General features: G+C 38.5%; 5 protein-coding genes across 17 annotated transcripts in view; 2 read left to right on the forward strand and 3 right to left on the reverse strand.

The window, feature by feature from the left end:
• mnb (minibrain) overlaps positions 1 to 6599 on the forward strand; it is a 28007-nt gene extending 21408 nt beyond the window's left edge. For 9 of the 12 annotated variants that reach the window (XM_086836852.1, XM_086836850.1, XM_086836854.1 and 6 more), the window contains one exon: positions 4464 to 6599. In XM_086836852.1, the coding sequence (XP_086692978.1) occupies positions 4464 to 5443 (980 nt within the window). In that variant the 3' untranslated portion in view covers positions 5444 to 6599. Of the gene's footprint in view, positions 1 to 724; positions 1235 to 4463 lie in introns of those variants that run through there. The other 3 variants (XM_086836859.1, XM_020952667.2, XM_086836858.1) reach the window with 1 other exon arrangement.
• A 179-nt stretch (positions 6600 to 6778) lies between these two features.
• LOC110184229 (cytoplasmic 60S subunit biogenesis factor ZNF622) lies at positions 6779 to 8468 on the reverse strand. Its single transcript, XM_020952689.2, has 3 exons — positions 7691 to 8468; positions 7271 to 7633; positions 6779 to 7186 (listed from the first exon to the last, which is right to left on the reverse strand). The coding sequence occupies exons 1-3, from the start codon at positions 8210 to 8212 to the stop codon at positions 6836 to 6838; spliced, it is 1236 nt and encodes a 411-aa protein (XP_020808348.1). The 5' UTR covers positions 8213 to 8468; the 3' UTR covers positions 6779 to 6835.
• Positions 8469 to 8853: 385 nt separating this feature from the next.
• On the reverse strand, positions 8854 to 13354 carry LOC110184240 (5'-3' RNA helicase armi-like). 2 transcript variants are annotated; one of them, XM_020952696.2, is made up of 7 exons: positions 13129 to 13354; positions 12400 to 12596; positions 11967 to 12320; positions 11308 to 11883; positions 10289 to 11257; positions 9409 to 10212; positions 8854 to 9346 (listed from the first exon to the last, which is right to left on the reverse strand). In XM_020952696.2, the coding sequence occupies exons 2-7, from the start codon at positions 12484 to 12486 to the stop codon at positions 9068 to 9070; spliced, it is 3069 nt and encodes a 1022-aa protein (XP_020808355.2). In that variant the 5' UTR covers positions 12487 to 12596; positions 13129 to 13354; the 3' UTR covers positions 8854 to 9067. The 2 variants fall into 2 exon arrangements, with proteins under 2 accessions (XP_020808355.2, XP_086692990.1); XM_086836864.1 differs by having other exon boundaries at positions 8926 to 9346; positions 13110 to 13354.
• Positions 13355 to 14419: 1065 nt separating this feature from the next.
• On the reverse strand, positions 14420 to 17361 carry LOC147643127 (uncharacterized). Its single transcript, XM_086836887.1, has 2 exons — positions 16881 to 17361; positions 14420 to 16821 (listed from the first exon to the last, which is right to left on the reverse strand). Exons 1-2 carry the CDS (start codon positions 17338 to 17340, stop codon positions 14420 to 14422), a joined length of 2862 nt encoding a protein of 953 aa, XP_086693013.1. The 5' UTR covers positions 17341 to 17361.
• A 4442-nt stretch (positions 17362 to 21803) lies between these two features.
• LOC110184266 (uncharacterized) lies at positions 21804 to 23871 on the forward strand. Its single transcript, XM_086836860.1, has 2 exons — positions 21804 to 23250; positions 23319 to 23871. Exons 1-2 carry the CDS (start codon positions 21854 to 21856, stop codon positions 23869 to 23871), a joined length of 1950 nt encoding a protein of 649 aa, XP_086692986.1. The 5' UTR covers positions 21804 to 21853.
• The last annotated feature ends 3056 nt before the right edge of the window (positions 23872 to 26927 follow it).

Genomic DNA, 26927 nt, shown 5'->3' on the forward strand with positions numbered 1-26927 from the left:
TATAAATAAGGTTTACAAGTAAAAGGCTACAGAGGCTGAAATCAATGGTGCTTTTGATCACCTAAAGTATTGATCCTAAATTATTTACACTCATCATTTGTAGCTAGAGAATTTTGTCCCTATTTTTTTGTTGATTATATTATATTTTTTTTTTGACTGAGCTAGATCGAAATGATATAGCCATCTCGCTGGATTTTGTTGTAGTTGGCATGGAATATTGATCATCATGTGTTATTGTGTGTGTGAAATGAATTTTATTATTTATTGATTTGCTGTAAAGAAATCCTGTACTCTCGCATATTGTTTTATATTAGGTCTTAATCTTATCAAATTGTGTGTACTTTATGGCTTATGATTTGTAATTGATAATTAATTAATATTTAGTTAAACTTTGTTATAGCAAAGACCTTATAATAATATGATCGCTCTCTCTTTCTCTGGTTATTGTATAATCTTATTTCTATTAATATAAGGTCCTCCTACAAGTATAAGAACTGTTTTGTTTTATCTTTAGTTTGACGCTTAGTTTCTAAATTAATTAATTTGTTGTATGAGCAATGTCCAAGATGAATTTGTTAAAAATTGAAACGTAGCTAAAAGTAGTAGCTTCCTACGTCAAGTCAATGATAAACTCCTCTCTTTTTCGAACCTACACACACACGATTACATAAAATAATCTAAACAAAATTAATAACAAATATGCTAACAAATGGATGGATAATAGATGATCGCCGATGACCGGCAACATTAGCAGTTACAACATCCGCAACAGCAACATCAGCATCAGCAGCAGCAGCAACATCAAGGATATCACATCAGTAACAACAGCAGCAGCAGCAGCAGCAGCAACATAAGCTACATTAGTGACACGCGGCATCAGGCAACATGAAACGTGTGCAACAAGTAACCATGCAACGTACATTCAAGAACACGCAGTGTGTGCAACATTTAAAGTTGCATTACTGCATTTATTCAACAACTTGTAAATAGTCACGTTTCTCTTTACACACTCTGTCTAACTCCCTCTTCCCTAAGATCGCAGGAACCAAGAATAATTATTCTTATATTTTGCAACATTAGAACTACACTATAGTTTTCCCACACCATCTGTTAATCTTTTGTCTCTTGTTTTTTTTTGTATTTTTTTTTGTTCAACTTAGTATATATGTAAAATGTAATATGCTCACGCATTTTAAAGGCTCTTGTCGAATTAAATACAATCTCATGTGTAAAATGTTTCACCTATTTTTTTTGTCTAACTTAAAATAACGCAACAGGCACTTACTTAAGTGTAAGTACTTAGGGTCATAGCACTGTACGAAGTAAAAACTGTTAGAAAAACAAAACAAAAAAAAATTAAACAAAGCGAATATATAAGTAATAATATTAAGACAATGAAATAAGTAAACAAGGAATCCTTAACGACTTTCTTAACGACTGCCATACATATACATACATCTTATATGCAAATAAGTAAGAAGGAAATGATACACTGAGAGAAAAAAAAAACAAGAAGAAAACAGCAATCCCTTAGCAGTACACATGTATATATCGTTTCGGCAATACTAATGTGGCTCCTTTCGAATCGATGGGTGAAGATTATGAATGAATATGCGGTTCCCAGGGGCTTTGCTGAGCAGCATTTTGTCCCTAACAGGATATATTTCTTAACAAGATAGTAAATTCTTCAATGATTCAAAATGATATAATGTCTATCATAAAGACAACATTTAGTTAAACAATTCTTTAAATAATTTGAATACATTAAACGCACCTCAGTCTAGCCCCTTTTTAGCGCAGCATATTCATTTGTATTCTAATAACGAAAAGTAATTATGAGCGATATCCAATATTTCAAAATTCAAATAAGTGCTACAATGAGTATTTCAAAATTGAAAAGTACGAGGCGATATGGATCTCAGCGATATATACGACATTCGAATTAAAAACTAAACACAAATCATAGTTTGTAAAAAGTGTAAAACGTAGGAATGTAAAAAATTCAAAAAGCGAAAATTTAAGCAAAAATTATCGTGGTAAAGAATGCGTCAAGCAAAAATTCATAAGAACACAAAAAAGGTAAAGGTCACCATTAAAAAACAAAACAATTAATTATGGCTTGTAAATCTTACATTCTTTTTTTTTTGTTCCCTTAACTTTGAGAACCCTTTAATGCCTATCAAATTTTCTTTATTCTACAAAATTATATTGCTAAGTTTTTGAAATCCCTTAAAATATATTAAGATGTTGGCAACAATTTAGAATTTGTATGAATTACATTTGGTTGTTATAAACTTTTTCACATAATTTCTAATGGATTTTAAATCCCTAATATATTTAAATTTTTGTACAAATTTAAAGGTATTCATAAAATTTGGAATTTATATTCAAGCTATGAATTAGTCATTTTTTTTCTATTCCTTTGACTATAATTATGATAAAAATTATGTAAGGACTAAGCTTTTTAGATATCCTTTTTGGTCAAAAATATTTTTATAACGGTTTCCTTGGGCATTAAAGGGTATTCATTAGTTAACCAATGGCTTCCTCACTCTCTTTCACTCACTCCCACTTTCTCCCTCTCTCTCTCTCTCATTCGAGGATTTTGTTTTGCAAGGATTCCGTTTAACGGTAGCCGCAGGAAACGAGACGAATTAGAGCGAGCGAGCAAGCGGTAGTCGCTTTCTTTTGTGATAAAAATACAAAAAAAAAAAAAAAACAAAGAAAAGAACAGAATCACAATAAATATTAGCTCCCATAAAAAATAAAAAAAAATAATAAAACAACCTTTTTATTTGTTTTATTATTTTTTTATGTATTATTATTATTATTTTTTTATGTAAACCTCTAAATTGTTTCGATTGCTGCATTATTCCTTGAAAAGTTCAGGCCTTGTTAATAAATAAATTGGCTAAATTTGTTGAATAACAAACACACACACACACATAGTCTCAGAATCGAAAGAGCGATAAATAAACATATAAATATATATATATACACACACATGATAGTTTTAATTGTAATGATTGAAATGCGATAGTCCATAAATGAAGCTGATAACTTATCGATAGAGCGACAAATATGCATCATACGCGTTAAAAACCAAACACAAATCATAGTCTGTAAAAAGGATAAAAAAAAAACCAAAAACGAAGCAAAATTCACAGTCATAATAAACAAAGAATGAACTTGATTATTAAGCAAGAAAGAAATGAAAATTGTATGGGAAATCAGAGTTAAGCAAAGGAAATCTTATAGCCAGCATTAAAATCAGTACGTACTAAAGAGATGAACCTTTAGCATTTAATAAATTAACATACCTACAATCTACATATAAAAATAACACTTACAAGTAATTATTGCGGAAAACAAAAACAAAAAGAAAAACTCAATTAATTTTATTAGACACCTACAAAACTCACGACAGACAAATGGATACGAAATATATAAATAAATATTAATAATAAACATTAGAGGTTAGCGCGGTTAGCCCTCAGAAGAAACCACAAACCAAGATCCAAGAATTTAAAAGCAACCAAGAGAGACACTTAACGAAACTTGTGTAAAATATTAAAACTAGACGAAGCGAGTGTTATAAGTGAATAAATTTAAATCACAATAAGCAGACAACAATACACATAATTACACAACACACACACACACACACACACACACACTGAAAATTATGAAAATGCAAGGTTATTAACGGTAACAGTAAAGATAATCGATAAACGATAACCGTTAACCGCGACGAACTTAAAAAGCAGAAACACACGAATGTTAATCGAAAATAAAAGCGTAGAAGAAAGTGCAATAGTAGAAAGGGGGCGGGGAAGATGGGGAAATAAATTAATTGAATTGGGAGAAAATCGGGGAAGACCATAATGCATTTTTTTTTCACGAACAGCAAGAGGGAAACCTCCTTAACGAAAACAGTATTGCAAAATAAATTAAAAAATATATATAAAAAGAATAAACACAAGGAATTCATGAATTAAAAAAAAGGGAGACCACAAAAACCTTAGCACCCACACACACACACATAAAAACACAACAGAAGACATATAGACACGTGAAATCATATGTGGCATTTATACATAATATAATAATGAAAAGATGATGGTTTAAGTTGAATAAGTACGAAATAATTTATTTACGATTAAACTGAAAATGGAAAACTTTACCAAAACCAATAAAAAAAAAACGACAAAAAAATTCATAAAGAAAAAAACAAACAAAAATAAAAGCAAACCAAAAGAACAAAAAAAGAAAAACAAAAATTACAAAAAAAGCGAAAAAAATCTTTAATAAAATCTTATGATATAATCAACAAAAAAAAAAAAGAAAAAAAATATATATATAGTATTGAAATGGTTAGAATTCATTTAGGGGCTTAGAGGAGGGTACAATTTATGAATATTTCTAACCAAATTATTAAAAAATCAATTCAATTGAATTTGCAGGAGGACCACTTATCCACCCATTAATGGCCGCTGCCAATGCGATGAACAACTTCTCCGCCCTGAGCCTGCAGCCAACCGTTGGACATCCGCCGCCCTCGTTGGCCAATAGCAGCCACCACAGCAGCAATAGCCTGGGCAGCCTCAATCACATCAGTCCCGGAAGCAGCACAGCCCGGCACAATCGTCTCTATGGCAACAGTCACCATCAGAGCATCAGCAACACCACCAACAACAACAACATCAGCAGCAGCAGCAGCAGTAACCACAGCAGCAACAGCATGGGCAACCATAGTAGCCTCAGCTATCCGCACGCCATGGAATGCGATCCGCCACCGATGCCGCCACAGAATGGCCATGGACGAATGCGAGTGCCGGCAATTCTACAGCTGCAACCGAATAGCTATGCTCCCAACTCGATGCCCTACTATGGCAACATGTCCTCGGCGGCGGCAGCAGCAGCAGCTGCAGCGGCGGCTGCAGCTGCCTCGCATCTGATGATGACCGATTCGAGTGTAATTAGCGCTACAGCGGCGAGTGGCGGACAGGGCGGTGGCAACCCGGGTACAAATCAAGTGTCAAACGCCAATGCCAATGCCTTCCTCTATCCATCTCAGCCCGCTGGAACGATGTATGGCACGACGCCAGCTTCGCTGAGCGAGCTGCCGTTGCCGCTGCCACCACTGCCGCTACAACTGCCCATGCCAATGCCAATGCCCCTGCTACTGCCTCCCCCATCGTCGTCGTCCTCATCCGCGGGATCAGGCGTGTCGGTTTCTGGTGTCGGCGGCGGCGGCGGCGGAGGAGGCGGCGGCGGAGGAGGCGGCGGCCAGAGGCGACACGCTGGCGGACACGCTGCTGTGACCCAGAATGTTAGCAGTGGTGGCAGCAATTCAACGACTGGAGCCAGCAGCAGTGATGCCTCCTCGTCGTCGCCTATGGTGGGCGTTTGTGTTCAACAGAATCCTGTAGTTATACATTAGCCTATAGACAAAGTGAAAAAGTTTTAAAGTTGCCCGCATTATATATATACATATATATATGTATCTATCTTGTTCACACCACCTTTCGCCGCTCTCTGCTGCTATTTATTGCACCATCTGAAGGAACACATCCAAGCCCAAGTCCCATCCATCCCGAAATTGTCATCCCGCCAGTGCAGCAGAATTTAAGGGTGGTGTCAAGATTGGGAATTTAACATCATATCACAAGGAGATACCTTTGTGAGGCTTTTATTCTTTGTTCTCGATTTGTTTCGGTCAAAGTTAATGTTTTAATTTCACCTAAAAAATTGTATTTTAGATAGTTTAAATTTCTTAATCATTTTTAATATAAAATTTATGGTAGACAACAGACTTAGTTTTCTTAAATACACTTAATCAGTAATTCAAAAGTACCAAAACATTTGATTTCCTGCGAGAGGAATATTTCAACCGATTTTACGCTATGAAACGTGTAACGAAGTGTCTCAAAAGGATAACAAAAAAAATCACTGAAAACAATATTGATAATGATGTTAAATTTGTTCAACGACAAGTTATTAAAAATAATATGTTCAGCATAGTAGTAGCAGAATCAAGTTATTTTAAAGTTTTAAAATCTATGTATAATTCCGAGATCCAAAGATAACCTTTTTTGTATTGAAAACCAACAGAGAACTAAAGATATTCTGGAATCATGTTAATTACCAAAAAAAAAAAAGCCTACACATTATTTTATGATGTATTTTTCCGACTTGCCACCACCCACTGAAACACACATAACCAACCCAAACACACACACAAAGTACACTATACTATATAAAAAAAATACAAAATACATTAACATTAACTAGCTGAAATTGACCCACACACAGACACCCATTCACCTGCAGTTTATCTATGGAATAGTCACTTGGCGCTCTCACTACCGCGCCCACACGCCTCCAAAAAACGTCCTGGAGAGGCGTATTGGATCCTGTGGTTCCGTGTGGGCGCTCCACTTGAAGGATTTTCGTAAATCGTTTTAATATTTTTACTCGATAGATACTTCTTTTTTTTTTGTCTAATTATAGTGTTTAAATTTATGCTGTAACCGTACCGACATAATCTTACTTGATATAAACGAATCAAAATTAAACTTTATTTAATTGTTAATTTATATGATGTAATTTTATTTGATTTGACGAGAAATCGTTGGCTATATACATATAAAAACATACATCAAAATATTTATATATTTTATATATATATATAAATACATACATGTATTCTATGTATATATAAAAAAAAACGCAAACACAAATGCTTAATTTAAGCGAAAAAAAAAAACAAATTGTATTTATTTTTTACACGGGAATCAACAATTTGGGATTTTTTTATTTAAGTATTATTTGTCTAAATTAAAACCTGTGCACGATAATGTTTTTGCAACTTATTAGCCTTGCAGCCAAGCTTCATCTGCCACTTGGACTGGACACGCTTCATCAGATGAATGTCACGAGCCTTGCGTGCAGCCGAAAGCTGTTGAGTCTGCGTCCAACCCAGAGCCCGGTACTCGCTAAGAACGCGGTGCAACTTGCGATCGGATTTCTTCAGCACCACGGCGCGTTCCGGATGTAGACGTTGGCGGTAGTAGCGGAGCAGAGATCGGTGTCCAATAACAGCGCCCGAGGGCAATACCAATTGGTATTCATCGCCGTCGAGCAAGTCTGGCACCACTTCCTCATCAATGTCCATGCCGTCCTTCTGTATGTTGAATTATAAGAAGAAATATGAGTTAGGATTCATGTTATTGAAAGATAATAGTATTGCGGCTTAGTTGATACTCACATTATCGGGATAACTGCTGCTGTAATCGTAATATTCCGCATACTCCGCCAATGCCATGCCCTCATGCAGCATCTGGCAGTGACCCTTGTCGAGCATATGCTTGCGTACAGCGTCCAGGGAGTAAAAGGTCTTGCCACGATCATTGCACCATAAGCAAATGAAATAATTCGCCACCTTTTCGCCCAGATAGTATAGCAAGCCCTCGATGTCTGTGCAGTACTCGGTGTCCGGAATGAAGAAGGAGTGCGCGACAGACATGTGTTTAAGGTTCTCCACCAGATCTTCGCTTGTGTGCTGGCAGAATAGGCAGTCGCGTTCGGTTAGCGGATTCTCCGGTATCTTGTCCCACTCATCGGAGTCCACCTGTGGAGCAATCAATTATATAAACCAGTTGCTACTCTGAGAGTTAAGCATACATACCTCTTCCTCCTCGATGTCCTCAAAATCATCATCGTCGTCGTCCATTTCCTGGCCCTCCTGGTCATCCTTCATTGTGGCACGCTCGGCAAAGGCCAGACGACCCTTACCAGCCGCAGCAGCGGCCAAAGCTGGATGTGGCCGCGGCTCCATCACGCTCCGTGTGCAGACAGAGGCCGAAGTGCTGGTGCTTCCGCCGCTGGCCGTCATCTGGTCGCGCTCGAACTTGGCCAGCAGCTCGCGATGTTTCTTGCTGTTCAGATGGTTGTCGTGGGCCTTCTGGCTTCCGAACTGTCTGCGGCAGGCATGGCAATAGACGCTAATGTTCTGCTCCTCCAATGCCGCATCGGTGGCACTGCGAGCGCTAAGCACACGCTGCTGGAACTCCTCCGCCGTCACCGGCGGCAGCTGGGCAACCCGTCGCTTGAGATTATAGCGATGCCAGTCCGTTTTGTAGTGCTCACGCTGGATATCAGCGCTGGCGAAACGGGCATCGCAGTTCAGACACGTGAATTGCGACGACATTCCTCAGCCTCGGCCACTATCTTGATTGCTGGGAACAAGCTGCGTTGATCTCGGACAGATAGATCACCACAATGCACTACAAATACAATTCTTTCTGAATTGTATTTGAATTTGGAATAGTAAGGCGTATTTCACAACGGATCCTGATAATAATGATTATTATTTGCGAATGATTAACAAACAAACGTGGTGGAGTTGTCGAATATATATCAAGCTATCGATGTTTCGATGCTTTCGTATGAGTATCGATATAGCATAGTTAAATATTCGATATATCAGTGTGTGAATGAATATCGTTATATAAAGTGTAATCGGTGGAAAAGTTTGAATTCAATCAATTTTAAAATTGAAAATTGATTCAGCTGAAAAAAAAGAATTAATTTTCATTTTTCAAATATTGTTAATCTTTTGCACAAATTTTGCATCGATCTAAGCAAAATTTACAATGTTATGGGCAGCTAATTCTACTCACATCGGTTATTTTTTATTTTATAAATAATCGTTTTTTAAACTTCTTTTAATAAAAATTCTACAAATTCTCCAAAAACTATTTAGGAGACTTGAATTATTCCCTACAACTCCCATACCTATGAATACTTTTAAAGAAATAATTTAAAAAAAAAAGTTCTTTAAATGTTGTGTTATTTACGAAATTTAATTTATTTATTTGTTCAGAAAATAACAATAGAATGGAAACAGATATATAAAAGTATACACAGATTTCATCAGTAGTATGTATCGTTTTTTTTGTTTTCTCTCGTCCTGTTCTATGTTATTGCCGTAAATAATAAGAATTGGGCAGCTCACAGCGGAAATAAGCAACCTTCCCTGGAAAGTATGCCATGTTTTTTGTTTTTACTCATCCTTCTTTGATATGTAAGGGCCGTACACAGAATATGGCAGCTCGCAGCCAAAAAGAGCATTTTTGTGGACACAATAGGTGATGTATTTGCGCCATGAACTGTCGAGGGCGAGAATATTAGGATTCCCAAAGACAATCATCATGGCACGGGCACGGGATATGGCCACATTCATTCGCTTGGTGGACTTCACGAATCCCAAAGACATCTGGGCGTCGGCGTTGAGTAGTGCCTGCGAGGAGCGCACTGTCGAGATGAGGATAATGTCGCGTTCCTGCATATATGGTAAATATATAATATATATATAATGAAATACTAAAAAAAGATATTGCCCACCTGTCCTTGAAATTCCTCCACAGAGCCAATCTTTGGCATGACTATATTAGTGGCCATAAACAGAGTTTTGAGCGTCTTCACTTGCTTTGCATATGGCGTGATTATTCCAATCTGATCCTCATGGAAATTAACTTTGTACAGGGCAATGGTCATTAAGTATACTTGCTTGGCCTCCTGCGGATTGTACCAAGAGGGCGAGTCATTACACTGCAAATTCGTACCATCAATTCCAAAGAAGAAGGCACCCTGATTTCTTGGAATATCATTGATCGGATTAAAAACCACAAGCGCCTTTTCCAGGAGTTGAATCTCCTTCGAATTTGATTCGCAAACCATTGGAATGAGTTCATTGTCGTAAAAGAGCTTGTTATAAGTGCACATTATCGTTGGCAGTGCGCGGTAATTGTTCAATAACTTGGTCATACACTTTGGATTATATCCGGAGGTTTTGGGGAATTTTTGCAGATTCTTTCTATACGGTGGCTGTTCCAACAATCTTTCAAGGAAGGATTTGCTGTATCCGGTCTGACATGAATAACGATTTATCACAATGGCCTGCAGCTGTTGGGTATCACCGGCCAGAATAACTTGCTTCCGACTTCCGGTTAACAGCGAAATCGGTACCATTGTCTCTGGCTCCGAGCACTGGCCAGCTTCGTCGATAAGCACATGAGTGAAGTGACCGCGTGGGAAATCCATTTGCATGAAGTTCCCCAATGTGGTGTTGGTTGATACTATTACACGGTAGCGTGTTAAAAAGTTCATCTGACATCTCATCTTCATGCCAGATTCGGTGATCACCATCTGTGTGAAATAGTGCAGTGATTACAATTAATAGATATTCTGTTAGTAATTGTCCTTGGAGAGGAGAGATACGTACACCATTTTCACAACTGCCCGGTGTTCCAATGTCCACAGTAGCACAGTATTTCAATAGCTCTTTGGGAATCAATTCCTTATCGATCTGATTGTACGACACAAGACGAATGAAATCGTCCGGAGGCAGGACTTTGCTTTCGATGATCTTCTTCGTAATCAGATCCGCCGAACTATTGGATGGTGTTCCCACCAAAATTCGGGAGTACGGATTAATATTCGCCAACTGTAGGAGCACCTCCATCAGGGTCATGGTCTTGCCAGTTCCAGGCGGTCCAAAGATGACGTAAGGAATATTCTGCAACTCGCCACGCAAGATATTGAATACAGTTCGCTTTTGGATGTGATTAAGGGATGGATTAAACCACTTCAACTTTGAATCATATAGGTACATATCGTCTGATCCCTCCATCCTGACTTCCAACTGAGGCTGCTCGCGTTGAATTAGCTTTGTGGGGAACAAGAAATCCTCACCAATAACGGATATTATCTTTGAGATGGCATGGTGCTGCTTGCGAAGACCGAAACGTGAAAAGTAAAACGACAGGCTGTATTCCTCTCCCTTATACGTCTTGTGGAAGCCGGCGCTGAATTTGAGCAGAATGCGATTGCCAAGCACTTTGTGGACGATGCCCTCGAAGCTCCGGTCGGTTTCCGTTTCGGTACCGTCCACCCAGAGATTATTGGCACGCACAATATCACCAACGACCAGCGAGGGACGACGCTCGGCAAGATTAGTGACCAGCAGCGATAGGTACTCGCCGTCTATCTGGAAGTGTGCCCGCTGCCTGTCGTAGGTCCGAATGAGCACGAAATTCTCAAGCTCTTCGAGGTGCAGGAAGAGGCTATAATTTTGAACATAGTTCTTGATGTTCATCTCCTCCTTGACGAACGGATACTGCAACTCGATGGCCTTCAACATGTCCGATTGCCGTGCGGTGGTCAGGTAGATCTGGCGGAGCGTGTCGGGGATCTAAAAGTAAATTTGGAATTGCCGAAAACCTTACATAAAACCAAGCTTACGTCATAAGCAGCCAAACGAATGCTCACAAAGCGGCGCTTGAGGCCTACGCTTTGTCCTGGCACCGCATCCTTTGGGCTAGACAAAATCTGGTTGGCATAGAATCGAGCTTCCTGCATAGATCTCGGCCTAGGAGCACTTGGGACATTGGTTGCGGCCATACGCTTCTTCGCTTGGTCCACCTCCTCCTTCGATTTGCACACGATGACCGCAATACTACGTCTCATTTTGAAGGTATCAAAGTCCAGATCAAATTTCTCGGAAACTTCTCCCATCAACTTGGTCTTCACCTCAAATAGGAGCGTAATCTCCCCTTTGGCGGGAATGCCAACGGGCTTCAAAGGCTCAATCACATTCAGCTGGCGATTTACCACGTCATTAAGCGCTTTCACGCTCATCAGGCGCAAGATGTCGTTTGTATTATTGCGCAACTTCTGCGATATCTGGTAAGTTTTATGGAGCTCTGAACAAATGAGGTGAGTCTCCCCGATCAGCGATACTATTTTGCATGCGTCGTTAGCCGACTTAGACTTCTTCTCCAGCAGGGTCAGCTTTATGGCACGCTGCGTAAATGTATCCTTTCGAAATAAGAATTAATTTTGTCATTTAATTTATTAAACTTGTTGTAATTTAAATTGTAAATTGCAAACATTCCACTTACATACTGACACTTGATTAGATCAGCATAGACCACGTCGGTTGAACGAAGGGTTATGCCCGTCGGGATGTCCTCTCTCATAATGTAGACATTCTTACCGAATAGTATATAATCATCGTAAATGAGTTCCACGGCACAAATCTGATCGGTTTTGATGGTCAGAGGAAAGACGGTTTTCACCTGTACAATCTCATCCTCCTTGTCCATATCGCAGCTAAGGTACACGAAATCGCCAGTCCGGGGCGCGAAGGTGGTCTTGACGCCGTCCAGCTTAACCAGCAGATGTCCTGTCATGGTCTTCACTTCAATTGAGAAGCGGTCACAACGGGTAATTAGTCCCTCCATACCGTTTTTGCACTGTATATGAATATGTATGCTTTTGTGTAATTCTCGAATCCGTATCCTCGAACCCATCCTCTAAGATGTCTTCACTCACCTTCTTGAATAGGTCCTCGGTGCCACTAGATTGATTACCCTCCTCCTCGGGTTTAGGCTTCGAGAACCACCAGCGAAAGAATGGCATGTTGGTCTTGGGTTTGCTTTCAGTATGGAACTGCTTTCGTTTCCGTTTCAGCAGACACTTAGAATGAGTTTTCGGCGTCTACTCCACCCTGCGATTCTTTCTTGTCAGTTCTGCTCTCCGTTAAAGGAAAATCGAAAAGAAAATGTCACCGGTTTTCAAAGTGTGTGTGACGAAAGTTGAATGTGAAGCATAAAAGCCGAACAGAAAAAGAGACGGACGGCTCCCAAGTGAGGTCTGTTTGTTAGACATTTAGACATGTGTCAGAGGGAGATGACTAGAGCGTCACAAGAAAATGAAAGAAGGCAAGTAAAAGAGACAAGTCTACGCGCAAGCGTATTAAAGCAGAACTCTGTAATTTACATACATATACATATTGTATACATGTATACATTACATACATAAATATATAGAGCTTTTATAAAAAGGGGCTATATTCTAAATTATTTAAAGATCGTCTAGGAATATAATTTTACCTGAATTCTCAATAAGCAATGGTGAAACTCTTAATGAAACCAGTCACAACAGAATCGTGAATCTTTTACATTTACTTCTCAATTCTTTTCTCCCTTCTGCACACACACACACACACACACACAAAAAGTTCAGCAATGGCGAAAACTTACCTGTGCGCCGGTGACTTACGGGATTATAATTGGCTGCGCCGCTCATAAACGCTTCTTCCTTGATGGCTACAACACTTTCCCACGGATGTTTAATTATGGCCCGAAAAATTGTACAATAATTTTCTTCATTAAGCTTAAACACCGCACGAAGAATAAAGAACGCGTTCACCACACCGGAAAGACAGGAAAGGAAAGGCAAGCGACAAATGTAGGGATGTGTAAAGATGCATGGCGGTGTGCAATATCGGTCCTATCGATACATCGTTGGTTTCTCTAAATATCAAAATTGATGTACAAATTTTCCTTTTTTTAAAAAGAAAATTGTAGGTTCTTGTAAAAGTAGAAGGCAGAGCAAGTGTAATAATCTACTGAATCGGAAATAACCATTTCATTACCCTATTAGGACAGCAAAACAGGGTTCTAGAACTCCAAAATGATGAGATGGCCGTCAAAGATGTCTGGTTTGCATGGTGGGGTCGGCATTTTTGGCAAACGTATAGCCAATAAATAGTGGTTACCGTCAGAAAATGTGTTAAATATATATTATTAAAATGTGGGGGATTACCAGTAGACATACCTTAATAGAAAATCAATCCTATTATTGTATTTAATTAAGAGATGGCAAATAAGGGTTGCCGTTTACAGTCGGCCATTTTGTTAAATGCATAGCCAATGAGAATTCTTTATCGCCTGAAAATGCTTAAAAGGCGAAAGATAACAATCAAATCGGAAGGGATGAATTACAATTAAATTCAGCCGACCCTTGTTATGAAAAATGATATATATTTATATTTCGCTAAACGTGCGTAAATTATTTATTATTATTTATAATGCTTTCTTGGCTTAGGGTTATTTCAGCTCTGTTTTTTTTTTCTAGATTTAAAGCCATAAGAATGTTCGTTATTATATTGTTATATATTTCTACTACAGATATTTTTCTATCAGTGCACACAATTAAAAAATCCTGGGAAAAAGTGGTTGCCGTTTGCCGTCAGCCATGTGCAAAGACACAATCGTTAACAATGAAACCCAAATAAGTATGCAATAATATAAAAAATTACCAAACCTCCAATTGGACAGAAATGTGTAATTGGTGATTTTTGATTTGGTGGTAATTCTTGCGACAATTTAAATTAATTTATTTATATATACAAAATATATATACGCTATAGTTTAATATACATCTGATGCATTATAATTATAATTAGATTTTATAATTTTCTGGATTGAATATGAAACATATTGGACTGGGTTTTCAGCGTTTGATTGTTACTGATCAGATGTATAAAAAAACTTTGAAGAAGGCATTCTCACAGCTTATCACCTGAAAAGATGTTATTTTTAATACTGTTTGGTAATAAAATTGTTATACTTACAAGTATCTCCGGTATATTGGACTCTTCATAGAACTCCTTGTCATTTTCAACGTGTGTTAAGATAACAGTTAACGGGTCCTGTAGTGTGGGGTCTCTTATATTCTTCAGAAGAATATAAATATCCCATAGAAATTGATCATGCAAAAGGGGCGTAGAGCTAATTATTAGACGATTGAGATTCTTGCAACACTTTAAAATGTGTAGCACATTATTCATTGTGTTATAGTTCACATACTCTAATGTAATTTCCAACGATTTGAGTTTTGATAGCTCGCCTAGGCTTGTTAGTTTTCTAGCAAATTGTCTAATGAAAAGCTTTAGACTTTTTAACGATTTAATTCGCGTTATTTGCTGTAATTCTTCAATACATCCAATCGTTGTAGTTAGATGTGTTAATTTCACGTTTTTACTGGCAAAAGCCTTGTAGACATTTGTGAGCTCAACACCTATGCCTACTACAAGGCTGAGGCTCTCTAGACTTTGTATATTGGCCAGAATATCGTCATTACTTGAAAATGCATAGTCACGCAAAAACAAGGTCAACGAATTTAAATTCCTAAGTTCGACCAAATATTGTAGTTCTTCGGGAAATGTTACATACAATGCAATATCCAATTTCGACAAGTGTTTAAAGTTCTGCAAAAATGAAACATTATTACACAAACATCTGCAGTGTAGACTCCTTAAACCCTTAATTTTAGCCAGCTCCTCCAATTCCATGAGCTCAATAATACTATACGGTGTTCCATTAATTTTCAAGTGCTGAAGTCTGTTTTTTGTACTTGCAGCAAATGCAGAAAATAATTCTCGTAGAGAAAAGCGCGGAAATGCAAGCGTTAACTCCTCAATATTAGAATTAGCTAGCTCCATCAATGAGTAGCAATCTTCAGGCCGAGAATCACATATATCTAATTTTTTTAACGATTTTACTTTAGAAACTCGAGCTAGTTCTTCGCCTGATATATCTCCTGAATTTATTTGTAAGCATTGAAGCGACGGGGACTCCTTTGTGGCCAGTTGATCGAAGAGCTTTACCAAAGATCCCTTCACAGAGTCATATATGGTCAATTCTTGGAGCTCAGTGAGGCTGGACAAGTTCTCAATGTCATTCGTATCAGTTAATAAAATTCTTAATTTTTTTATAGGATGCACTTCTGCCATATTCAATATATCTTTTATATTTATATTGGAGTATTCAGTAACATCCAGTTCCTCGATTGCAATTAAATCCCTGTAGCTAAATGCTTCAACGATGAATCCCTTTTTTGCATTTCCATTGCCCTTTATTTTTAGAGTTTTAACTCTTTTACTGTGACCTATAAAATTCTCATTCTTTCTGAATTCAATGAACCAATCTTGGCACCAAATGAAACCACTTGAGGAGCAGGTGTTTAAGAGCCTGCAAAGCGCTCTTGAATCTGTTTTCTCAAACGCACTTGAAACACTGATAGATAGGGTTTCCAGGTTTTTAAGCTCACTCAAGGGTTCGACAGCCTTCCAATCTGAAAATTCACAGATCAAAGATGTAATTGATTTTATTTTGACAAGCTCAGAGGCAATTAGTTGACCCAATTTTCTGCCAGAAGTATTGATTGATTTCAAAGCGAATGATTTGTCCGGTAACATGGATGCAAAGAGTTTTGCTATTACTATTTCATCTTCCTTTTTGTTGCCTTCTAATTCGAACGATTTTATATTGAAAATTTTTAATAGGGATATAAATCCTCTTATATCGGCATCTGATATCGGACATTCAAATAGGGTAAGACTATGAAAATTGATTTTTAATGCTGCTTCAATTAGGGTTATGGTGGCGAGAGATTGCCCTAGGAGGCTGCTCTCTCTAGATATATCCCAGAAGTCATAAGAGGTACTTAATTCTATACATTTTGAATCATTCTTTAACTCTAAAAGCAACAAAGAGTTAATTCTTGGAATTGTAACTTTGCTTAAATGTGGCAACTCCTCGATAAAGGTAATTTTCAACGGTCGGAAACTAGGTCTCTGCCATTTTGTAATCGAATCAAAAATGGCCAACACAGAGCCCCCCTCAAAGGCACCGAATATAGTCATTTGTTTAAGGTTCGGTAGCTCTGACAGCGGTGCATATTCGGCTCCATCGACATCCGGTTTTGCCACAAACTGTAGGTATTTAAGATTTTGGCAATGGGGCACGATGTCTGACAGTCTTCCAAGGATATCGGTTCTGGTAAACTTGAGACTACCCAAATTCGGGTTTGACTTACATACATTTACAAGTGCCTCGGCGCTCATTCGTACGCTTAAATTGAGATTGATAATGTGGCCAAAATGATTTAAATCATCTAGGGAATATCCTTAAATGAAAAATATATTGATAATAAGCTTAATGCTGGTATTTATATTATTAACTAACCATTAAGAGCAATTGTTACTGTGTGCAGGCACTTTTTATGTTGAAGAGCGTGCTTTATTATTTCGAAATGATCCAAGAAATCGGGTTGAAAATCTTCTGGGTTAAAGTAAAGTTGAACTTCACGTAATACATCATTTTCTCGAATGGTATCAGCGAAGATTCGCCAGAATGCGTCTGCCCCCTTGCCTGTGTGTATGGTTTGCAGCTCTGCAAAATCAATTTCTAGGCTGTGTCTCTTGGCCACAAAAACAAATTCCAAATCATCGTATAAATCTTTATAGTATTCTTCTAATATTCCCTCAAAATCCTCGTGGGCCAGGGCAAGGTTTACTAAATCTGAATACTTCATTTGATTGCCCTGAGACTTTTCATTCAACTCGCAATCAGCAATTATATATTTCATTATCTGCCGTTGACAGTCATCATTGAGGTCTAAAATGCTCATCGGGTTCTCGTTCATTTTTTTGTTGATTGTTCTGTTAATCAGGAATGACCCAGAAAAGTTAACACTTTGCAACGAATTTTCAATCGTTTAAAGTATTAAATGGAACTGTTTTTGTGATTTTTTTGTGAAGAAGTTGCATTTGTCGCTTTACTGAACTAACTAAATGTTTGGTTTTATACTAAATAGCATTTGGCATTAGGGTCTGAATTGATAAGGGAATGCAAAAGATAACGATCGATTACAGTAGAAATTCAGTAAAAGAAATTTTACAGAAATTAAAAAATAATAGTCTCTAGTGTTCTTTAACCAGGGGCCAGGGTCACAGAGTTGATTAGCAAAATAGTATTGCATAAAATATATTAATAATATTAGTGACACACATTTTAAGTTGTTAAATACTAAAGCTCTAAACCCTATTATATTTGTTTTACTGTACAAATGCATGTATTGAAAGATAACGTGAATTGCTTTATCTAAAAAAAAAATAAACAACCATATATATAAATAATGTTTCAGCAAATACGTCACGTTTACCTTACTATACTTTTTTTGTGAAAGAATGGTGATTTTGCAGCGATGAGAACACCTTATCCGGTACACAAGTGAGCCGGGGAATCCCCAGCGTCAACAGACTCAACGCCACCTATCGGAGTTTGCTGCAAGTTCTCATGTGTAAAATTTACTCAGGTAAAATGTTGTGTAGAATATCTACGGTTATTCTTACCTTAAGATTTTCTATCTCTGACTCTATAAAGTATATATATTGCTGATCAACATTCTGACTGCCAATCTGTATGAAGCAAAAGTTTCAGAATGTTATAAAATAAAATACATTAGTCAAATTGTATAAAGCAAATTACCTCCTATAAATTAAAAAATAATAAATAAAAAAAAATAAACCAGGTAACATCTCTGTTCAGAAGTCAGAAGAGTCTGGCTTCTGCCCATGTTTGCCTGGAAGAGCATAGCTAATTGTCTCATTGCATCTCTTAATTAAACACACAAAACCTTCGACCACTGGGTATCCCATGGTCGAGCACATTCATTAGCAGTGCTCTTGCCATTTTAAATACCTAATTTATTGTATTAGGACGCTTAATATTGGGATCTTGTAAAATCAGTTCAGGCAACTCAAACACAAATAAATAAGGCCGCCTGTGCACGGTGGGCATACTTAATTAGGCGCTGTATATTCGGGGTCTTCTTTTCTTCTTTTATTGGGTCAGATAATGAAAAATCGATCTTCCATTCTGGAAAACTCTCAACACGAAGGCGGAGTGCAACACCATTTTGTTTGCAGCATCTTTTTATATCTATATTATCTGAATGCACACACAGACACAAATGGGTAAAAGATACAAAGATACAAAGATGCAGTTGCAGTTGCAGTTGGGATTGGTCGACCTGTGCCTGCTGCTGTGATTTGTGTGTGTGTTTGGGGAAAACCCGTTTTTCCGGCTGACATCGCACCTCCTCCGATTTGCATATACACATATTCATATATATGTGCCAGCGCATTCCTCCGGCTGCCAAAGAAAGAAAAAGTACAAAATAACCAAATTTTATCATGCATCTCATTATTAAACGAAACTCTCACATATAACTTATTGATTTGTGCGGCAAAAAAAGAAGAAAAAATAAAATAATAATGGGGGGGGATGGGGATGGATAATATGCTCGAAAATTTAATGCACGAATTAATTATAAATTCCGTTGGCGATGCCCGCGATACGAAAGCGGCCAGCATGAGCCACAAAGGGGCCAAAAATTCATGGTAAATACTGTCTGTTATCTCCTCGTTTTTTGTTTTTACATAAATAATGCAAATGTATGAATTGTGAATTAAAGTTCTCGGATTTATGTCAATGGCTTTATATTATTATATGTTATTTTTATGATATTACCGTGCCGAGATGCTGTCTTTTGGGGGGACTGAGGGGACTGGCGTTAGAAAGTGCTGCCCCGCCATGCAAATGAGAATTGGAGAAAATTAATCGAGGGATCGCAATGGAATTCTAATTGCGATACGCACTTTCTGTCTATGTAGACCCCCACACACACAGGTGTGTGAGTACACACTTGACCATCTCATTGTAAGTATACTTACACTCTCAGAGGAATGTATTCTTAAAACTAAAATGGGACATTTTAAAGTTTGTAGCAAGTAATTAATAGTAAAAGAAAACTAATGTGTAGATAAATATTATAGAAAACAAGAAAGGAAAGCTAAAGTTTATAAATTCTTTAAGTTTGCAATTGAATTATTATTTGAAACTAGAAAACTAGAATTATAATGCCTTCCTGTATTACCCATATTCAATTTAAATTTTAATCTCTTGCCAAAATACTCTTCTACAGACACCTTTTTCAATATCTTTAGCCACTGTGGAAAATTCTAACGATATGATTGCCTTTCCCCTCAAAATCAAAGTGAAAACAATACCAATACCAGACTATGTGTACATAGATGTCTCGCCCCAAAATGGGGCCGATGACAGATTGTAGGAAATCGAAGTGAATTTATCAACCCAACCCAGTGCCCATATCGTTTGCCGAACTCCAACGATCATGATCTGTCGTCTGTGTTTCATTCCTTCCGACTGTTATCAGTGCCACGATATCAGAACAAGGTGTGAGCTTGTCAAAGTTCTTGTCAATGCTACTGTTGGTGTTCCTAGTTTCCAGCTACCAGCGCTCAAAAGAGATATGTATGAAGCGATTTGAGAGGAATTTTTTTAAGGTTCTATTATACATATAGCATTACATATGTATATGTAGAAGACCCAAAGCATAAAGATAACTCTCTGCGTTTTCTACGTCATGCAAATCCAATATCAAGACTAAGCTCCCTTCAACGCGCCTGGATCACACCCAGCTTTTGGCCCGGGGGGCACCGGTTCCTCTTGGCCATGGCAATTTATGATGCTTCACTAGCATGCACAAAGAGTGGACAATAAATGGCCTCGTCTTAGCTCAGCTCAGCTCAGGTTTGGCTTGGATAATGCTAATGCTTTTGCTGTTAGTCCAACAGACTAACTAAGAAAAAGTGTTTAAGAAAAATAAATAAAACAACGCAGGTCACAAGCTGTGATTTGCTATGTTTATTGGCTTTTGGTTGGCCAAATGTCTCTCTCTTTTTTTTCTGCGGGCCTTTCCTAATCACAATCAATAAATTCATTTCGGTTTTTGAGTCAGCTTCGCTTGTAGAAATTTTAATCCCGCTAAGAAATTTGATTTTTCCATAACTCTTTCTTTTCTGTTTTCGGTTTTGAGTTTTTTTTTTTTGCCAGCACTCTGTCATAGGTCAATTTCGCTTTTTAATACTCTTTGAGATGGAGTTTATAAGTTAATTAGGAGGTTTTGAAACAATATTAGCAAGATCCTTTATTTTGTATTTAATAATTTTGCATCAGGTTGCATTTTCTGTGTACATAAATTTAATCACTAGAAAAGGCAAAATTTCTCAAGATTAAGACATGAAAATCAAACCAGTTTATTAATAATTTTCATAATAAAAATGCAAAATATATTTAAAAATATATTTAAACTATTTAAAATATATATAAATATATCTAATACTGAAGAGCATTTAGCATCTGAATCCCTAGAAAAGACTGAAGCTAAAGAAAAACTTTCGTACCACGTGTGAGTTAACCTTTTGTTGTCAATTTTGTTTAGAAATGCTCCCTTTTGTTCTGTTCTTGACCGCTAAATCATCTGTTGGTTCCAAATAAATCTTCTTCAACAGTGGGCAGGAATTTAACGCCTCTAAATTTGGCCAATAGAGTCATAAGATCTATTTTTAAAAATATGCCAAGGCTAAATTTATGCGGAATTTAAAAAGGGCCGTCTTGTTCCACTCTTGCAGAGAGATATTGGAACAAAAGGAATATAATGGCATAATAAGACTATTATCTATAAATTTGTAAAAAATACCATAGAGAATTTGTTTTACTTGACTCTTAGATAAATAATGTAATTTAAATATGATCAAAAGTGTTGATGTGATAACAATATTTAATCACAATTCGCATTCGAATGATTAATATAATGAATGGTTAAGAAATCCGGAATTGGAATGTTAATAACTGAAATTCTGATCGAAGAAACGCGTGAATTTCGAAGTGGCTTTTTGGGATTTTTTGCAGATAGATTCATACCTTGGATTTGTGACCTATTAAGGGCCGAAACTTTCATCCGTCGTAGATGGCTGGGGCCATCGATGTGGGGTTATTAATGATCGGTCGATCCATTGACCCCGCGACAGAAAGCCAGAGGAGAAACGGGTTCTCCGAAGAAAGCCAGATAGAAGCTACATAGCAGCGGCTAGCTGATGAATAATTCAGTGGCCAAAGACTAGAGATCGACCTCGGGTTCGTAGGAAACCGTTGGTGGCTGTGGCTGTGGCTTTGCCTTTGGTCTCTGTCCACTTTTGGCAATTAGCTGTGGGTCAATGTGGTGCCAAGCGAGCTAATATAAGCCGCTGCCGATCGTCGGACAGCTCAGTTTTTAGCCAAGTCTGGACAAGATGAGGAACCGGTGCGTCTGGCTCTTCCTGGGCCTGGTCTTTCTGGCCATCAGTGTTTCCGGCGAGTCCCTGATCGAGGTGGACGAGAATGGCGACGAGTATGAGCTGAAGCGTTTCTATATTCAGGGGCGCCAGCTGAAGGGCGATGGCAGCCAGTCGCAGTGCGTCGTGACCAGGAGGAAGCGCTCCGGCAGGGCTCTCTCCGCGGGAGCTAAGACCGGAGAGACTGGAGCAAGTGTCCAGGTCAGTTCGCAGACATTGAATGTGGAGAGTTTGCCGGCAATGATGGAGCATCGTGAGGGTGCTGCCACCCTCCAGGAGGTGGATCCCAGCAAGAGGCGGTATGTGGCTCTAACTGGAGTGCACTACGAACCGCATGTTCCCAACGATGATGATGCTGATGCGGATGAGGATGATGATGATGACGAAGATGATGACGAGGAGCTGGAGGATGAGATGCAGGCTGGACAATCTCCGAAATCTCAGTCACAATTTGTGCCCGCCGCCTTGGCCCTGCCCTTGGCTCCCGGCTCCCCGGGAGAGCAGACCAGTGCCGCTCATCTGCCGCAGGGCGTTAGTGTGGTGGCCAATGCCGCCAGTCATGCCAATGTGGCCGAGGATGCTGGCATTGTGGTGGTTCAGTCCCATCAGCCACCCAAGGTCAATCCCGACACACATGCCGTCTTCGAGCTGAAGCCCATCCAAGCGGATGTCCAGCAGCCGGCCGTTAGCTTCTATCCCTTTGTGCATCCCTGGGAGGCGGTCCTGCCCGAGGACGAAGGTGACTATGACGAAGAAGATTATGACGAAGAGGACTATGATGACTTCTACTATGGACCTGGTGGCTACTATCGGGATCAGCCCGGCTATGTGGGTCTGGGTGAGTACGACGAGCATATTGTCAGCGAGGACCAACCGACATCAACCACAGCGATTTGGAGCACAAACGATGACAGCGATATTCATCCCGTAATCAATCAGGCCAACAAGCGGCCAAATCAGAACAAAAACAAGAATAAGAATAAAAATAACAAGAATAAGAATAAGAAGAATTCGAATCAGAAGAACAAGAAACGAGTGTCGCAGAAGAAACGTAAGGAGGAGACTGAGCAGAATCAAGAGTTGGTGACACAAAAGAAGAAGAACAAAGAGCAGAAGGAGAAGGATCAAAAGAAGAAGCAGGATAAGGAGCAGGAGGTGCAGGAGATACAGCAGGATCAGAGTCCCGTAGATGTTATCAAGAAGCCAGCTGCTATGGCATCTTTAAGTGCACAGTCTTCCCTTAGCAGCAGCAGCAGCAGCATGTCTTCGATTAGCAATTCTTCTGGCAGCAATTCTTCCGTTCAGAAGAAAAAGAAAAAGAAGAAGAAGCCCAGTAGCAGCAGCAGCAGTAGCAGGTAATGTTGAAGAGAGAGAGGGTTATCCCAGTAAAATATATGTTTAATCTTGCTCTATATCCTTGCAGCACCAGCCAGCGCAGGACCAAGAAAAAGAAGAAGCAAAGCAGCAGCAGCAGCAGCAGCAGCAGCAGCAGCCTCTCCTCCAGCGGCAACAGGCGTCGCCGTCCCAGTTCCAGTTCAAGTTCCAGTTCCTCCATCGGTGGCTATCGTCGCCGCCGGCCCCAGCTGACCCAGCAGCAGAAACGCCGCCAGCAGCAGACGTTGCAGCAACAGCGGCGACGCCGCAAGCAGCAGAAGAACAGACGTCGCATGCAGCAGCAGCAGCAGCAGCAACAGAAGCGCCGCAGGAATCGCAACAAGAATCGGCAATTCTATGGCGATGAGCCCATCATCAATTGCATCTACATTAACAAGGATCCGCCGACGACCACCACGCCGCGTCCCTTCTGGAACATTTTGGGCCGTCAGTCGGATGGCCAGAATGCCAAGGACGCTCAGGCTCCTGGCCAGGATGAGCCCGTAGATCCTGTGGCCAAGCAGGCTGTCCTTCAGGCCGTGCGACGCAACTTTGGCGAATTTGGTGGTCGCAAGCGCACCAACCTGCGTTTTGTGGCCTAGATAGAACAAGGATATACCAAGGATAAGGCTCATTCTATTTTTTTTTTTTGCATATTTATTTATTTATTGTAATGCAAGCAGTCAGTTTTTTTTTTATATATATATATATATATTTTGTATGTACATCGAAGCCGGTGATGAAAGTTTTATTTTATAGGCACGTGTGTGGACAACTTATTTGTGGGGCGTTGCATTGGGTATTATTGATTTCTGTCACAAAAGAAGGAGGAGGAGGGAAGGAAGACAATACGGGACAGAAGCAGGACCCAGAACGCAGGACATGGTCAGTGTGAGTGAAACGGAACAGGTGTGTAACCTGAATCTGTCCTGCACAGCAAGAAAGTGAATTTACTTTAAAACTTTGCTGCAATCAGCAAATCCTTGGGGTTTTGAAAAAGTTCAAAAAAAAAACCTTATTGGGGAGACTTTCCAATTCAATTTCTTAAGTTTTAGCTTAATTTGAGGACACATTTTTATTTAATTACAGCATTTAAAAGCACTTCTTTTTGTGTGTCTGCGTAAAAGTCTCCTCCGGTTGGACAGCTATGTCCTGGCCAAAAGGAAAATCAACCCCGAGAGGAGAGCGAGCAGAGTACTCCGCCGGATATATGCCTCACTGCACAGGCCAAACAATTCCGGTGGAATGGGCTGGAGAAATAGGGAAATGGAATGGAGAATTGGAGAATCGGGTAAATGGAGAAAAGGATTGCGAGCCAGGACTTGTTTTATGTCTTCCGCCACTAGATGGTGCTCTTCATGGAATTGAAATCGTGCTTCTATAATCCCTACACGCTTAAAGTATACCTCGGATATTGCACATAGAGCAGGCCATATATTTGAAATTTTATTTAAAAAAAAACATTAATATTAAATCCCGAAATTAGGCTATTTGAAACCTTAAGTATATATTTTTTATCTGTTTTCCCCCACCTTTGAAAATTGCAATTGAATTATAGGATTGAATTGGAAATTGATCATCAGTAAGCCAAAAATATATTCATTCTTTGAAAAGTGATTTATCGATATTTTTATATAATAATTTTGTTGACCAATTAAATTGGAAAAAAAACTTTAAACTCTGCCAAAAAAGCACTATTTTCTAGGATCGGAAATGATTCACAGCTTCGCAGCGTTTGAAGCTTCTAAATAAAATTTTTATAACCAGCAAAAGTATAATTAAATTTATCTAGGATTTAAATGAATTGGTTGATGGTTCCTTAACTTTATAACTTTCAGTGCACACATGTGACTCATTTGGTGCTGTGTTTTGTCAGTTCGATCGATATTTTTTCGTGTCCAGCAGCAGCCAGGCAGCTGTGTACTCGCAGATACATATGTACATATATACGTTCATTTCGTGCCACCGGCGACCCACGAAAGTATCTACAAGATACACCCGCACCGCATTGCAGAAAAGATTACCAGCGATGGTCTGGCTTCCGCCCACTTTTGCCGTGCACCCCTCCCCCCAAGTTTTCCACGGGGAAAGCTTAAGCTTCAGTTGTGAGCGGTGTTCCTTTGGCTGTTCAAATAAAAAAGGTGCACACACACAGGACTCAGGACGCGAAGACGGGACACTAAATCACAAGCAGCGATGACAAAGTATCCATTTTTTCTCGACCAGAAAACAAACGTGAAATATAATATTTAGGATATGTATATATTGATATTAATTTATTTATTTAAATGAATATTTATTTTAGTTTAAAAACTTAAAAATGACTCCAAATTCTACATATTTTTATAAGCTGCATACAAATGAAGGGGTTCTTTACTTTCAGTGTGGGTAATAATTACTATAATGATATATGTATATCCGATAAATAACAAGATTTTTCACAAGATTTGTTATTAAACTGTTAGAAATTCGAAAGGTAATTTGTACGTTTTAATTAACAAAAGAAGGAAGATAATTTCATGACGCCTAAGTTTGTTTATCTTTGCAGTTTGCAAGGATAATAATATATAACAATATATAAAAATAAAAGAATATAATAATATATAATAATAATAGTTCAATATAATATAATGAAGATAAAAATACTTGTAGACATATCTCCATCGTGGCAACACTGTTGCCAAGCCAGAAAAAGTGGGTGTGGTCGTGGTCGGGGGTTTACCTGGACTCGGGTGTCACCCCAATAGCGATTCAGTCCATACTTTTACCATTTGCAGCTATTGAGAACCGAAGGACCCACGGACCCAAGGACCCAAGGACTCAGGGACGAATCAACTTTGTCCTTTTCAGCAAGTCATCGTGCTTGCTTGGGGATCTGGGGATAAGGATACCCGGGACGGACGATGGTCGCAAAAAAGCGGGGATGTATGGGGAAGGAAGGAACTCTAATCTGTTGTATTCACATATGTGCTTGTATGCTATATTTACATATATATATATATATATATATTTATATATATATACTGACATGCAAAGTCATAGGCACATAGCCAAGTGAAGGTTTATTGTTCTTCACTCTGAGGAACCGAAAATATTTGAAAGCCTTCATGTTTGTGTTAATTAGGTAGAAATACTAATTAATTTTATAAAATATTATCTAAAAAATAGTATCCATCAAAACAAACACACGCCAAACAACTAAAACAGAAACGCTTTCCGAATTGAAATTAACACATTTTTGACAAAATTATGCGATTCTAAAGCTTTGAATGTCCTAAAAAATATTCAAAAAATTGTGCAATAGAAATTTCGATTTTAAGAATATTGCAGAGGAAAATATAATTGTAATCAGTGAAGGAGCCATAAATCATATATATTATTGATCATCATTAACAGACGAATCGTTCTGGCCATCTCAGGTAGCTTAACAAACAATTCCAATTTAAAAAAAAATAAAGGGCTTACATCGTTAAAATCGAGAAAAATCTACAAAAAATTTAATTTCTTAATAATTTTAATTTAGTATGCAGATTTGTTAAGCGCAAAAAATAAAAAACAAAAACCATGTAACGCTTTCCGAATTGAAATTATTGCATTTTTGAAAAAGTTATGCGATTTTTAAATTTTGATTGTCCAAAAAAATATAATATGAAAAAAT

This window comes from Drosophila serrata, unplaced genomic scaffold (assembly GCF_035046125.1).
Source record: "Drosophila serrata isolate PLE 108 unplaced genomic scaffold, ASM3504612v1 contig_293, whole genome shotgun sequence".
In the NCBI taxonomy this organism is placed as follows: domain Eukaryota; kingdom Metazoa; phylum Arthropoda; class Insecta; order Diptera; family Drosophilidae; genus Drosophila; species Drosophila serrata.

What these genes read in the sequence shown, in the direction of transcription:
- LOC110184266 (XM_086836860.1), top strand. Translation starts at nt 21,854, where the DNA reads ATGAGGAACCGGTGCGTCTGGCTCTTCCTGGGCCTGGTCTTTCTGGCC. An exon ending in AGCAGCAGCAGCAGTAGCAG is followed by an intron (nt 23,251 to 23,318) that starts GTAATGTTGAAG and finishes ATATCCTTGCAG; the next exon opens with CACCAGCCAGCGCAGGACCA.
- LOC147643127 (XM_086836887.1), bottom strand. Translation starts at nt 17,340, where the DNA reads ATGAACGAGAACCCGATGAGCATTTTAGACCTCAATGATGACTGTCAA. An exon ending in AGTAACAATTGCTCTTAATG is followed by an intron (nt 16,822 to 16,880) that starts GTTAGTTAATAA and finishes TTTTCATTTAAG; the next exon opens with GATATTCCCTAGATGATTTA.
- LOC110184240 (XM_020952696.2), bottom strand. Translation starts at nt 12,486, where the DNA reads ATGCCATTCTTTCGCTGGTGGTTCTCGAAGCCTAAACCCGAGGAGGAG. An exon ending in CCGAGGACCTATTCAAGAAG is followed by an intron (nt 12,321 to 12,399) that starts GTGAGTGAAGAC and finishes ATTCATATACAG; the next exon opens with TGCAAAAACGGTATGGAGGG. An exon ending in TTCGTTTGGCTGCTTATGAC is followed by an intron (nt 11,258 to 11,307) that starts GTAAGCTTGGTT and finishes ATTTACTTTTAG; the next exon opens with ATCCCCGACACGCTCCGCCA.
- LOC110184229 (XM_020952689.2), bottom strand. Translation starts at nt 8,212, where the DNA reads ATGTCGTCGCAATTCACGTGTCTGAACTGCGATGCCCGTTTCGCCAGC. An exon ending in AGGACATCGAGGAGGAAGAG is followed by an intron (nt 7,634 to 7,690) that starts GTATGTATGCTT and finishes ATTGCTCCACAG; the next exon opens with GTGGACTCCGATGAGTGGGA. An exon ending in GCAGCAGTTATCCCGATAAT is followed by an intron (nt 7,187 to 7,270) that starts GTGAGTATCAAC and finishes TTCAACATACAG; the next exon opens with AAGGACGGCATGGACATTGA.